This window comes from Dysidea avara, chromosome 4 (assembly GCF_963678975.1).
Source record: "Dysidea avara chromosome 4, odDysAvar1.4, whole genome shotgun sequence".
Classification (NCBI taxonomy): domain Eukaryota; kingdom Metazoa; phylum Porifera; class Demospongiae; order Dictyoceratida; family Dysideidae; genus Dysidea; species Dysidea avara.
In genome coordinates this window covers 16345181-16361426 of record NC_089275.1, presented here as the reverse complement: position 1 = coordinate 16361426, position 16246 = coordinate 16345181, and the positions used below count along the sequence as shown (strand labels likewise).

Here is a 16246-nt window from a genome sequence, read left to right as displayed (position 1 = left end):
TGGATTTCACATCTTTTTTCAACATAGCATTTTGGGGGCCACACTATTTTTTACAAGTTGGCTGTTTTTGATTAGATATCACTTCTTTTTGCAATTGTATACCCCAACATATGCTGGCTTTGGGGCTCTTTCAACCTATCTTTTTTTATTTACCTCAGGAAGAAGAAAAAGATTTAAATCAAGATTTAAAGCAGATTTAGATTTTTTAATACTTTAAACTATTTTTGATTTTATCAGTAATTATACAAATCATATATAAATATTTATTACATGCCAATTATTTCTCATAAGATAACTTGTTTGCAGCTGATCTCTCTGCTGGGTGACTTGAAATGTAGCTGAACTCTCTACAGGGTGATTTGTGTGTAGCTGAACTCTCTACAGGATTCTCTCTACAGGGTAACTTGTTTCTAGCTGAACACTCTATATGGTTATCTGTTTATAGTTGAACTCTCTACAAGGTGATTTGTTTGTAGCTGAACTCTCTACAAGATGATTTGTTTCTAGCTGATCTCTGTATAGGGTAACTTGTTGTAGCTGAACTCTGTACAGGATAGTTTCTTTGTAGCTGATCTCTCTACAGGGTGATTTGTTTCTAGCTGATCTCTCTATATGGTGACTTGTTACTAGCTGAACTCTCTTCAGGTGATTTGTTAGCAGCTGAACTCTGGTTGTTTTGTAGCTGAACTCTGCACAAGGTGACTTCTTTCAGCTGATCTCTCTACAGAGTGATTTGTTTGCAGCTGAACTCTCTACAGGGTGTTTTTTTGTAGCTGAACTCTCTACATACAAAGCGACTTCTTGTAGCTGGTCTCTCTACAGGATAACTTGTTTCTAGCTGATATCTCTGCAGGCTGACTTGTTTCTAGCTGAACTTGCTACAGGGTGATCTGTTCATAGCTGAACTCTCTACAGGTTGATTTCTTTGTAACTGAACTCTCTACAAGGTAACTTCTTCTAGCTGATCTCCCTGCAGGGTGATTTGTTTGTAGCTGAACTATCTGCAGGGTGATTTGTTTGTGCCTGAACTCTTTACAAGGTGATGTCTTCTACGTAGCTGATCTCTCAACTGGATGACTTGTTTCTATAGCTAATCTCTCTAGCTGAATATTCTACAGTGTGATCTGTTACGTTTGTAGCTGAGCTCTCTCTTGTTTCTAGCTGATCTCACTATAGTGTTTGTATAGCTGAACTCTTTACAGGATGGTTTTTTTGATTGGTTGCTGAACTCTCTATGTGGTGACTTGTTTGTACTACAGAGTGACTTGTTTGTAGCTGAACTCTCTACCGAGTGACTTACTTGCAGCTGAACATTGTATAAAGTAACTTGTTTGTGGCTGATCTCTATAGGGTAGCTAACTTATTTATATAGATGAACTCTCTACTGGGTAGTTTCTTTGTAGCTGAACTCTCTACACAGTGACTTGTTTGTAGCTGAATTCTCTACAGAGTGACTTGTTGTAGCTGAACTCTCTTCAGTGTGACTTGCAATATTCTGAATCTCTACAGCAATATATTTGTAGCTGAACTCTCTACAGAGTGACTTGCAATGAAATATAATTCTATAATGGAGTAAATGATAAATGTAGCTGAATGTTCTATTAGGGTAACTGTTCTATTAGAATATCTCGATCTGCCATTTGCTACATGTAATTGGCTTTAGAATCATAATAGTCCAGTAGATATAACTGAAAAAAGGGTGAACCCGGAAAAAAATTGAAGAAAGCTGATTTTGGTATCATTAGAAAGCAAATTTTTCATAGAATAACATATCCAAAATCCTCTAAAATCCACCTTGCGGAAAAATTTTTATGGCCAATTTTGTATTGAGTAATATGTTCCTGGATTCAGGAAAGTAGATCTTCCATGTATATCCAATTATACCAACTTTGACAACTCATAACTTCAGATTGGAGAATGGTATTGACTTGACATTTGATCAGTAGTGAGCACTAGCATCACGTATTAGGTGGAGAAAATTTCAGATTTATATTCAACTTGATCATTAAGTTGTGGTTTCTCAATCGGATGCATTTGCAAACCCATTTTTGCAAATCTGGTCATTTGTGACCAGCAAAAATGTGTTATCCTTAAATTATTTTTTCATAAGAAACATTTTCCCTAGCACTTCTGCAACTCGCTCTCCTCCACATTTTGCAACACACTAATAATCCATGTTTGCAACAAGAGCATAATATTGTTACCACATGGATTTGCAGTGGAAAGCTGGAATTTATATTATACAAAATTAATTATACGACCTATGGGACTGATCCCATGTCTATCATCATCGGTTGCAGCCTTAATCCTTCTAGTTTCCAGCCCCATATTAAGTTCCCTTCAATAATAACTTCTTGCATCAGCTAAAACCATTGATCCTGAAAACTCCATTTGGCTAACTGCAAGGGTTAGCACACTTTCACAGCTCGCATGTGTAATAACTTTCTGATGCTACCATTTCCATGTACTTTGTTTGTATACCTGAGACTCCTCAATGAATCAGACTGATTCCCATCAAACTCCAACTTTTTTCAACATGTGCAATTGTTGCATTATACAATCAAGAGTTCATAATATGAACTCTTGATACAATCCATCATTAACTTTTCAATCGTTTGCACATCATTTGATTGCTGATTAGGCCGACTTTACCTATTCAAATGTTGCGGACATTGTATCACGGCCACCCCAGGCATGTGAAAAGAGGACCTACATATATGCCCAATAACGTCATCATTTTTCCAAATCTTCAAATGTTTTACAACCTCTGAATGAAAAGAGATACGTTCTTGTCATGTTCTGCTACAGCATGCACCAGTAGCACAAGAACTTCATTGTTGTCATCAGCCACAACATTCACTCTACTTCCTTCAATTGCAAAATTGAAGTGCACATTGGACCATCAGTATGTCAGAATCTCTATGTGTGCAATCAGTGTGTAGGGCTGTCAGCATCCCCAGGTATGTTATGGTATGTGCAGGTGCAGATATTCAGTTAAGTGAATCTATGGAAGCATACAAAAGTCAGGAAGTTTTCTTGTAAATGAAAAGAGCAAACATCAATTGCATTGATTGTCCAATATCTGAGAGATGATGGCCAGATTGTGCATCAGAGTAATTTGGATACTGACACACTGATTGTTCAATGTAATTGAAGGAGGTAAAGTGTGTTGTAGCTGATGACACTGATGTTCTTGTCCTTATGCATGGTGCACCAGAATATAGCAAGTATCTATTTTCTTTCAGAGGTTGGGAAACATTTGAGCTTTGGAAAATTGATGACATTATTGGGCACATAGATCCTACTGTAATGTCATATTTAAATCTTCTCTTTTCACATGCTTGCATGGAGTGGCTGTGATACAACATCTGCGACATTTGAACAGGATAAAGTTGGCTTAATCAAGAAGAAAATGATGTGCAAATGATTGCAAGAGCAACACACTTTCACAACTTCTATGTGCATCTACAAGTCATTCATTAGAAGGAACTTAATGACTAACTTGATCCATTACCATAATGGAGCTGGAAACTAGAAAGATCGAGGCTGTATGCAACTGATGATAACAGACATGGGACCAGCACCAGACGTCTTAACTAAAATTTGTACAATATAAATGCAAGCTTTCTACTACAAATTAATGTGGTAGCAACATTACACTCTCTTTGTAATCATGGATTAAAGTATGTTGCAGCATGTGGCAGTTGCAGGGGAGAGAGTTGCAGAAATGCTGACGAAACTGTTTACAATAATCGTGACAAATATATTTGTTCAAAACTTACATGATAGGCACCTTTTTATTTCTACAACCAGTCTTATTCTTATTTCATACAGCTAATATTGATTGCAATGAATTTCTTATGAGAAAATATTTTAAGGATAATATGCATTTTTGTTAGCCACAAATGACCAGATTTGCAAAAATAGGTCTACCAAATGCATTTAATAAAGCAACCACAACTTAGTGTACAAGGTGAATATCAATCTGAAATTTTCTGCAACTAATAAGTGATGCTGGTGCTCACTACTGATCAAATTTCAAGTAAACACTATTAAGTTATGAGTTGTCAAAGTTGGTAAATTGGATATGTGTAGAAGATCCACTTTCTTGAATCCAGTCACATATGCCTCAACACTAAATTGGCCATAAAATTTTTCCCCAAGATGAATTTTAGAGGATTTTGGATATGTTATTCTATGAAAAATTTGCTTTCTAATGATACCAAAACCAGCTTTCTTTGAATTTTTTCCTGGTCCAACCTTAAATCTACCGAACTATAACTCAGTGATTTGTATTTCAATACTTCTGTACTACTGCAAGGACTTTCTAAGATAATTATTCCTGCTACACACCGATTTTCAGTGAGGTTTGCCTGGTAGGCGTGAAAAACTAATAGTTTTTTATTCATTAAACATTGATTATGTAATTGTGACACAGGTTGGGTTTTGTGTCATATCTCGATGGCCTTTAGCTTGATTCTTTTCAAACCACAAAGAGGCACTCCTACGATGGTTACTCCATCTACATAGCGATTTTCAGCTCATTCCTTCAAAGGCTTTACACCTTCAACTTTTTTTTACGTGAATAATCGGTCATACTTCTGCGAATGTTCATCAGATTCCTACCAATGTTGGTACTGAGATCCACCTTAATGAGCCCTTTAAGTGTGCCAATTTCAGCCTGATTGGAGTATGCATTTGTGTTTTATGGTGGTTTTTGCAAAGTGTGCGAAAAGTAGAAGTAGAAGAAGAAAAAACTTTAACTTTGGTTACTCGTATCTTGGAAATGATGGAGTGAATTTCTTCAAATTTGGTTTGTGGACTTCCACACCTAGCCAGCACTTCTGTTGCTAATTTGGTTTCAATCAGATAAGAGATCACGGAGCTACAAAGGTATGAAAATCATGTTTTCTTTCTTCCTATTAATACTGTATACTCACAGTGTGGCACATACACCAGCTTCTTGGGCTGTACGACACACTACCGTGTGTCTTGATGTTATCACACAATTGGAAGTTAAAGTATAGCTTCACTGTTAAAATTGAGGTATTACCACAACACCTACAGGGTGTTATTATGGCACCCCTAACACCTTAAAAGGTGTCATAGTCACACCGGTGCATCTGTGACATCCATGTGAATGAAATCTCACAATTGAAACTTTTCTGGTAGTTAGTACATTTTTCAACTTCCTTAAAATGTAGCAAGACAAGAAAGTAAGTGTATAGTTATAATCCTGTTAAATTACTGTATTTCACAGGTCAATAATTATTGTGTTTCCTAAATAACTATTCATGTATCAAAGTCCATCAAAGTTTTGGAAAATTAAAATAAATGTCTAGCGTGTCACTATAACACCTCACTATAGCTATCAACCACCTCTTGTAACACTTTAGCGCTCCCCTGTAACACCTTGTGAGTGTCATCATAGCACCTTTATAGCTACTTCTAGGGTGTTGAATTAACATGGACACCCATAAAGTGTTATGATTACTTCTAAATTTTAACAGTGCTGTTGCAGCATTACATGTGGAAGACATACATACAAACTTTACTTATAGGATCACTTACAGATTCAACAACACGTGTTATCTGATTGTATACATCAGAGAATTTGTGTAGGTGTTTAACTGGTTGGTCATTGGAGTCTGATATGATGAAATGCTCCCCAAATCTTTCATGATTTTCAGCCACAAAACTTGTCACTTCAAACTTGTCATTTGCATAGATGGATACCTGTGTATACAGTATAAAATAGATAACGAACTTATATGCACTCAGTTCACTATTCAAGTAAGCATTTGGGTTGATGATTAGGCAGTTAATACTAAGGCTGAAACGATCATGATTTTTTAGTATTCAAGTACTCTCTAGAGTTAATGATTGAGTACTCATGAATACTAGCTTTATTAAATTGTGGTCATACCCATTTTGACATGTTTAATACTGACTTACAGCACTAAGTACTGATCTTAGTGTTCTTGACAAAAAATAATGCCAATCAAACTCAACAGCCTTCATTGTGTCACTCCCAGATGACAAATACATCATGTGAGTTGCATCATGTGATCTTAACTAGTACTCAAGTACCAATTTGTGACTGGGCCTGCGAAAATAGGGCACGTGGGCACATGATTTTTGCCTACATTTTCACACTTTCTTCACTCATAACCTTTTACACCATTATACTATTGCAATAAAATGTTTAGCTATTAGTAAGCATTTAATTGGCTTGATGATGCAAGTTACAGAATGCACATATTATGTTCCAGTACTGAGATATGACCTGTAGTGTGACATGGCATAGTTTGTGCCCACATGACCTGTTTTTGCAGGCCTGGTCACATAATGACTCACATTTTACTATCTGAGCACCAAATCCGCAGTGAGTACTCACCGAGTATTCGTATCTGTTTCAGCTCTAGTTATATTTAATACTATGGATGGCAATATGCTAAATTTTTAGTTGGATGTGGGTTTAAAATTAATTTGCCTTGTTTAGAGATGACCACTGTACCAATTTCTACTGACCATAGTACGCTGCTATTTCAAAATGCACACAGTGTGTTATGAATGTGTAAAATAATTATGATGTCATTCATGTGTGAAAACATTTTGAAAAATCACTAACTTGCACAAATCGTTTTATGTATTATGTACATTTCCATTGATATCTATGAAATACGAAGTTACTGCTTTATAATATTTATATAAATAATTTTGATGTTTATTTTGGAATGTGTACTAATTGCTGTACAGAATGTTTGTATGTCACTAGGTCTTGGATTGGATATATACTTCGACCTGTCTGAACACTAAAAGGCCTAGACACATATCTGTATAAACTGGTGGTAGCCAGACATGTTCAAAATCTACACAAATAACGGTATGTCATTAACACATTCATTGTATACAGTTTTAACTTTATCAAACTGATTGGCGTTAAAGCCATTTCTTGACTCCCAACTCTAATTTCAAACTCTTTCCTTTTTTGAAAGATGCATCCATGAATCTGCTTGGCTATTGTACATAAATAATCATTCTTTATTGTGCTTGCAATTGTAATAGGCTGGCTTTAGGGTTTATTGCCATGAGGTTTTCAAAAATGTGGGTATGAACACTTGCATATATCTTATTCTAATTAATGTTCACCAAAGTATTTGTATTACACAACACATGTACTGCATTTATAATGTTAATCTTGTTTAGCCGGTCACATATTTAATACATCACTGCATTTGCCTCTTCATCGAGAATAAGAATATCTTCGTTCGATTTGTATGATCAAAGTAAGCATGATTGAATTATCTGCATTTGTTTATTTCAATTTGTAGTAAAACATAACTTTATCATTGCTGTTTCAGCTTGCTTGCATGCTTGATAACATGGGTCGATATAACTGGGCCAAAAACTGTACCTTGATAAATGCCCCAGTTCATGGTAAACATAAATATAATGACACAAGCCTCAACTCTGTAGCCTGTTGTACTCATGAATTAAATATGGTTGATTAAACTTCCTGTAACAGCACATTGGTTTATTTCTCTAAACTACAGAAAAGTCATAAAATAAAGTTCAAGATAATTGCCAACTTGTTGAGTTTTCACTCAGTGGGCCATATTCATCAAATGCAATTCATTTTTATAACTGCAATGACTTTCAGTTTGAAGCATTCCATATTAATCCTAATGTTAACAGTTAAATCACAGCAATAAACTACGAATGAACGACACAGCACTAGTGATAATTGTCAAACACTGTGTTGGTACAGTATGCACACACCGTAAAACAGCAATCTTCATCGACTAATTGTTGAACACTTTGTGTACCCTGTACCACTCTTATAGTATTTAAGCATTTCTGTGTCATATCAAACCACTGGATAGCTATATTATACATACTGTACACATGTTACAGAAGCTTGAATTATAGGATGGAAATCATGTAAGACTATATAGTCAATACTGTTTTTTCAGCAGAGAATGAATCTTTCTATACATACGGTATTAGAGCCCCTATAGATTCATTGCAGGTGAACTGCTGCCATAGCAACATGTATCATCTTGGAGTACAACCCATTGTGCAACCCTTACAGAATAGGAGAGAGCCTGGGTCTATGCCAAAGAAGCAGATATACTTTCTGGGTATTGTTTTACTATTGTAGAAAGCAATACTATCAGGGTTGCAAAAATGGATTGTACTCTAAGATGGTGGATGTTACTATGGCAGCAGCTCACTTGCAAAGGGTCTATTTAGAAAACATCACACTTAGCTATAGAAATTACCGAAGGGATCATTGTTAACAATGTTTTGCTTGCTAGCACGATCCACTATTAGCTGGCCACTGCTTGTTGCATAGCCTGTTCAGGAATCTATTAACTGGACATCTAGCTTTGTAGAAGCAGCTATATACAAAATTATGTAGCTACTGTATGGTCACCATATACCCAACATAACACCCATAAATTGGAAGCCATTCAAAAATGTGCTGCACGTTTTATGACATCATACTACCGCCAATCAAGCAGTGTGTCAGCCATGATGAATTCACAATCCAAAGCCACGTTTAATTATGTTTTTCAAGATTGTTAACAAAATCGTCGAATTACCTTTACCAGATTACATCACACTATAGCACCTAGAGTCACTTGTGGAAACAGTATAAAATTTGTAATGCTTTTAATCCCTACAAGCTTAGTTTCTTCCCCAGATCAATCAGCAAATGGAACAAATTACCCCCTTGTGATTGCTAAGTAGATAATTTCAAGATCATGCTAAAATCAATGGCTGAAATTATTTAATATATTGTATTATACTCATTTACGAGGTTTACAATTAAGAATATATATATGTAATAGTTATACCACGGGAAAGAGTGCTTTGCCTGATATATACGCACAAATACGAGGGCCACAGGCCCAAGTACGAGTGTGTATATACAAGCAAAGCACGAGTGCCCGTGGTATAACTAATATGTTCTACTTTAGCATGTAGACCCACCTAATTGGCAAAATTTCTAGTTGCTATACCCTTCTCTTATATAGAGAACCAAATAAGCTGTGATTGTGGGATTGAATTTTGCCAAGTAAACTGTGATGGTGGGATTCAATTTTAATGCATCAAACAGTAGTTTGATTTTATTTTTGCTAATATAGCAATTTTAAGAGACTAGTGTTAATTATGTTACTTTAATTGCTACATTTACAAAAGTAAAAAATAAACTACTGTTGATGTATTAAAATTGAATCCCACAATCACAGTTTGTTTGGCAGAATTCAACCCCACAATCACAGCTAGCTTGATTCCCTATAATAAGACAGAGGATAACAGTATAACATCAAAGATTTCTGAATATTGACTTAATTTTAGATAACTGTCAATATCCGCACATTTTTCAAAATGTATTTTATTTGTTCTTTGTTTTCTATAGGGACAGAGGAATGGACTAGCTAAGTTTCAGCTTCATAAGTTAAGTAGCGTTGGAAATACAGCATTAGACAACGGGACGAGCAAATAAATTGATATGTACAGAAGCTATCGAGAAAAGAATCTACAGGTGCTTACATAAACCATCAAAAAAAAAAAAAAAAAACCATCATACCGTATGCAAGGAAATTTAGACGTAAAAAAAAAATTGACGAATTCAGACTTCAGCAGATTTGACGAATAAAATGTTGACGAAAATAAAGAAATTGTAGGCAAAACCTATACTTTTAAGGGCGCTTATAAAAATTTGACGAATTAAACCGATTCGTCAAATTCGTCAAAGTTTTTGACGTCAAAATTTCCTTGCGTACGGTAACTTACTGATACAATGGCGTATGAATTGAATCTTGGCTCATTGTGTTCGCCATGAATCTGTGCATCCACTAAGGTATAGTTTTCCCAAGGTATGTTCTGTGTTCGAGAAGGAAGGCAACTTCACTGAACAAAACGGTCGTCGGTAAATCTTTCGTCACCGCAGTGTAAACAAACGTCTGTAACTTTGAAATCCTTTCATGTATGGAGATGAAACAAAGGTTTTTGTACTCCCTGTGAACAGGCGAACAAGCTGTTTCCCAGGATTTATCCATTGGAGGCTTAATTTACTCACCAGTGGGCCATAAAAACTTGCATAATTTTTTTCTGGAGCTTGCATTTGTCAACACGGGATCTCGCACGAGATGAACCGCATTAACCCATTTAGCTCACGTGTAACTTTTCTTTAAGTGTTGAATTCTACTATACTTGTACTTGCACATATTTCTCTCTATTAACTAGTAATATAGCAATGGCAATACATATACAGTATTTAATAATGCAGGTGTAGAGTATCCATAAAATCTGTAGCTGAGGTGAACTGAAGTCTCCTTCCAGTCCTCCACGGAACACTTTGATAGTGAGTGAAGGCCATCCTGTGTAAGACACAGTGAAATCAATACAATAACAATGCACAATATTTTTTCTTATTTCCTTTTTTTAATGAACCTTGTCGTGCTAAAAATCTTACATTCAAAATCACCTTTAGCAAGCATCGTTGATTGTCTTGTTTGTCAGAAGAATCTTGCTTGGATAATTGCTCTCCAATGTCTTTACACTGCGATGGCAGTGTTACTATTGCTTCAACGACACTCTTATGGCAGTCGGATCCTTCATGTTTACAATAACATCTTTCCAGTTACTATATCCTTAGATACAAAGGCAGCTTCTTCCTTAATTCACTTAACTGTCCTTTTCACTAGTGCTGTAACACAAAAGTGGCAAAACACCACGTAATCATCCTCATCATAATGCAGCCATTTTCAATTAGAAAACCATTACAACTGGCAAGAATGCTTGACAACTTGTTTCTTCCCAAATTCACGTTGTGGAAAATTAAACGATGAAAGTGGGTGATTTGGTGTATCTGGCAGTGCAGGATAACTTTGAAAAACAGAAGGTCCAACGTCATACCTAACAAGCTTTGACACCATAATTAGCACGAGCCATAGTTTAGCACAACCCATAATTTAGTTACCACATGTAAAGTGTGTGTGCGAATCATGACCCATAAATACACGTATACTAGTAGAAATCACAAGGTGAAGAAATGTAAAGATGGCACCAGTACAGCAGTATGATCGAGTATGGTATGGAAAAACTTTCAGAGACAAGTTAGTAGTTGAAGTCAGGATACCGCATTGTGAAATTCCCTGAAATGGTAGCCTACAGTAGCTACACTCTGCTGCAGACTGAAAGCCTGCCAGGATGATCACTGATGATGAAGCTCATACGTCAAGTCATGGTTCGTTTCAAGTTGATCCAGACAGTCAGAAATTGATAAGTTCAAGGATAGTAGTATGGATCTACTGTTCCCAGCTGTGGAATAAGGTGCCTAGTCTGTGTAGGAATCTGGGCCGGTGACGACCCAGGTGGTAGTTGGTTAGCCTAGATAACTGATCATGATGTATATTGATACGCTATTTGTACAGACAGGTGGTAATAGCTACCATACAAGTACAGTCACATGATGTATTAATTAATAGGTAGGAATGTGTGATTAGTCAATATCCTACATCTCCCCCTCAAGTTTCCTGTTCATCCTCCTCCTCCCCCATGGCGGGGTGGAAAGGTAAGTGATAAGGCTGACCTCTACCGGAAGGATAGGTCTTGCATGGTCTTCGAAATAGACGTAGACTGGACTCGAGGAATCTCCACAAACTGGGCGGCGATTCTGGTGTCCCTGGCGATCCTGCTTGCTGAGGATGTCGTGCCTGGTTGCCGCTAGCCCATTGACTGTCGTAAGGGACGTGATGTTGCGTAGAATAGTTCTCTTAGCTGTCATTCTGGTGGGTGGGGGCTCTATTAATCGATGTTCTCTTCTTCGTTGCATGGTCAGGAGTTATTTCTGTCCTTCTCTCGTGGGACTCATCAGTAGGTATGTAGGCTATCGTCGAGGCTGTTAGGTGTGCTTGAGTCACGCCTAGGTTGTTTACGCGACACTTGGTTATCCCTGTGTATCCTGTGATAGGAGGGTACGAAGAAACTGGGTAGCTCTTGCTTGGTGAAGTCTACCGTACACCCTGTGGTCGGACGAACGCTGTTGCCTGGGGTCTGATACACAAGTGCTTCGTCTGATACGAGCACTTTTCCTTCGCAGCAGCCAAGGTCGTTTATGCTCGCAGCGCCATGTAGGAACCTGGGCCGGTGACGACCCAGGTGGTAGTTGGTTAGCCTAGATAACTGATCATGATGTATATTGACACGCTATTTGTACAGACAGGTGGTAATAGCTACCATACAAGTACAGTCACATGATGTATTAATTAATAGGTAGGAATGTGTTATTAGTCAATATCCTACAGTCTGACTGTGGCCTTCCCTTCATGACGGTGCTGTTCTGCAGGTGCATGATCTAATATCTAATGAGAACAAAGAATTATTTGTGTGATGCCTTTGAAGATACGTGTACTAAGGGATACTTGCATGAATATTAGAATCTGACACAGTCAGCACACGTGATGATTAGCTAGATCCCACAATCGATTACTGTAAATTTAGGGATGTCAAACAGATTTTAAAAGTTTGACAAATGCATGTTTTAGCAATGGCATCTTGTAGAGCTCGAAAAATGCTGCAAATTGATAGATTTGTTTCCGACATTTGCTTTTGTGGTAGCCAGCAATTGTTAAATAAACAAATAGGTGGTTCTCCAGACTTCTCTATTGAACACCATTGGAAGCCATGACACAAAACAAAAACAAGCGACATGTGAGTGATTACATCACTTTGTATTGTCAATTGCATAGAATGTCCAGGAAATTAATACAGGTATTCAAGTTGAATCTTGCGCTAACTGAAAACCAACCTATTGATTAACTGGAATACTGTTGTACATGGCGATTGACAAAATTAGCCTGTTGTCATCTTCCATACATTTTCTAGGCAAGGAACTAACATTGGGGCTAACACATGCACCTAGCTACTCTAATCATGGGGAAACTCACCAGAAGAGCACTACCTTGACCAGTTAATCACTATGAAACGAAAAATTCTAGTGCCTAAACTGTCTGAAGGATGCGCAATTCATTGTGCCACTTTTTAATGAATTTTATGGGAGAAGAAATTCCATAATTTTTGCAGGGTTTTGACATCCCTACTGTAATAACATGTTGTTTGCTGCTTACAGGAGTGTGATGCTACAGTAAGTGGAGCACTTTTGTGCTTTGGTTAGGTTGAATAAACAGCTAGTTGCACCATACCTCTGATATAACATCAGTAAATATGCATGTGTGTAAGGTCATCCACTGATTGCATGCGCGAATGGAAGCTGGGATTTAAGTAAATGGTTGAAATAGCTTTAGCTTGATTGAACACCAAAATTATTGGTCCGGCTCAACTGGACCAGCTCCTCCGGCCCTGGAATGGCAGATACATTGCATCACCTCTATTTTCAAAGCTGACAACAAAAATTGTGTTACAAATTATAGACCTATATCCCTACTCTGCATTGTGTCCAAATTACTTGAACATATTTCTAGTCGTATCTCTACCTCACAATTTGGATTCATGAAAGTGTGCTCAACTTTGCAACAACTTCGTATCTTCCTCAAAGATATTTATGAGCCCAAAAAACCCAAATAGATGTAATCTATTTAGATTTTTCTAAAGCTTTTGACCGTGTTTCTCACAATGAAATACTTGTAAAATTGTGGCAAATTGGCATTACTGGCAACCTGTGGTGGTGGTTCAAATCATATCTCTATAACAGATACCAATGTGCATGGCTCAATGTTCCTACTCAACTCTACTTCCAGTTTTATCAGGTGTGCCCCAGGGGAGCATCCTTGGTCCACTTTTTTTCTTAGTTTACATTAATGATGTTGTATCTATCCATTCATCACTCCAATGCTTTATCTTTTGCAGATGTCACTAAATGCTACAAACTCATTTTTGAACTACTGGATTCTATCAAACTCCAGGATGACCTCAACTCCTTATGTGACTGGTCTTGAGACTCAAACTTATCTTTTAACACTAAGAAATTTATTCTCCTCTCCTTCAATACAAAGTTCCCTACTTCTTACAACATTGACGATTCCTTGATAATATCTAGCAACACCCATCGTGACCTTGGTATCATTCTATCCACTGACCTGTCTTGGAGAAACCACTATCACCACATTTCATCCAAAGCTTATTGAACCCTAGGATTGCTTAGACATACATTTAGCCATTCTATTAACACTACAACTAAACAAACTCTGTACATAGTACTAGTAAAGTCCCAGCTACTGTATTGTTCCCCATTGTGGCATCCCTACCTTATCCAAGATATCACTGCTCTTGAGAGACTTCCTCGAACTTTCAACAGCTTAACAGTAATTGACTTAACTCAACCCTTTGTTACCATTAAATTTCAACTAACTAAGATCCTATGGCAGTATTTTATGAGAAACTTCAATCCAGACAACCAGCATAGTTTCCATTTTTGTAACATCTGCTCCAAACATCCCAAGACACCCAACTTTGATACACTTAGCAGCTAATTGTAATTATATAAGTGATGATAAGTATTTAATTTAAGTTATGGGTCTGGTATTACCAGATTACCTTTAGTGCAACTGTGGACAAACTCACTTTTATTGTTGTGCAACCATGTACACTTGTAACATTGCACTATAAAGCTAATTAATGAATCGAAGAAAAAAAAGCAATTAGAAAAGGTACAGTGATGGATTTATAATGACTACAGCAGATTTAGCTCAGTCTCAGCAATGATGAGTGAATTATCTTGAACATCTCTTGAGATCTGTTGCAAGATATCCAGACTGTAAATTTTTGCAGGGTACTGAATCATCAGCTTGCTATCTCCATCCCGTCATATTACTTTCCATCAATGAGAACAACCAGGTCATACCACCCACTACATTTCATCATACCAACATCGTCCACAAGATCTCATCAAAACAGTTATTTTTCAAGGACTATAAAAGAATGGAACACCTTACCACCCACTATCATCGAAACAACTGGTTCTGAATTATTTACATCACTTTTGCAACAACATTACTTGACTTGTAATTAGGCAATTGTTTTCGATAATTAGTGTACTTTTTGTTTTCCTGAACAGCACACCAGCAGGGCTGACTGCTCAGTAAAGAAAAAAAATGACACGTAACTACATGTACTGTAGAGTTTGTTGTTTATACAACTGTACATGCATGGTTGACAGCCTGCATTACAGCCAGTGAGGGCCATGCGTGGCACACCACACGTGTGTGCCACGATGCAAACTTGGCGTAGGCGCAACAAACCTAGCGCGGACCACACAACAATGTTCTGTGGCAAGTGCCATGGTGCTGTGTGGTGCTATGCCAAAAATGTCACGCATGTGTGAAGTTATAAATGGACCATACTGTACAAAAAATTGTTAAATGTATAACACAGGATATATAGTCATTTTAACCATAACAACGAATGGATGGAATGATTGCGTGGGTAATCATGCATCACTATTCTTAGTAGAATGAATATATAGTAATGATACACTTCCTTAACATAATTCCTTCTTGAAATACATGATCACATCCTGGATATCTGTACAGCAACAGTTCTTATTAGATCTCCTCCTAAAAAGCCATGTAGCTGACACCTTAAACAAGTGCACAGAAAAATTAGGAATTTTCAACTAGAGCAAAGACCATAGCACATTGATAAAAAGTACTGAAATAAGCTGGAGTAATGCACAATTTTAAATCACAGTAAAACAATAAGAAGTACAGTGTTGTATCCCTACTACGCATTTCCATTATGGTATCTTGAACACAGTAGGGATAAAACACTTCTTATTGTTTTACTGTGATTCATTATCGTGCACTATACCAGCTTGTTTTAGTAGTTTTTTATCGATGTGCTATGGTCCCTCTTCTAGTTGAAAATTCCAAATTTTTCTGTGTACTTGTTTGTTAACTTTTTTGTAAATAATTATTATGACTGGTGAACCCACACATATATATCACATTTAAAATGGCGCCAAACACCCCAATTATTGTCTGAAAAGTGAAGTATCCATTACTCTTCGTTGTCAGCTATGTTCAACGAGTTACACAGCAGTTTGAATCAAGAACTGTTCGAAAGCACCTCTGCAATCCGCGCATTCCAAATGAAAGAAATGGTTTTGCATTCTCCAGTTATATCAATTGTCATCTGAAAAGTGAAGTATCCATTACACTTCTTTGTCCTTTATGTTCAACCCATTACACAGCAGTACGAATAAAGAACTGTT

At 37.0% G+C, this 16246-nt stretch overlaps 2 protein-coding genes across 2 annotated transcripts in view; one reads left to right on the top strand and one right to left on the bottom strand.

The window, feature by feature from the left end:
* LOC136253309 (uncharacterized) overlaps nt 1-16246 on the top strand; it is a 154225-nt gene that overhangs the window by 38067 nt on the left and 99912 nt on the right. The gene's annotated exons all lie outside the window — the stretch shown is intronic.
* Nucleotides 1-16246, bottom strand: part of LOC136254274 (mucolipin-3-like) — a 49314-nt gene that overhangs the window by 26689 nt on the left and 6379 nt on the right. The window contains exon 2 of the mRNA XM_066046942.1: nt 5572-5736. Coding sequence (XP_065903014.1) covers nt 5572-5736 — 165 coding nt within the window. The remainder of the gene's footprint in view (nt 1-5571; nt 5737-16246) is intronic.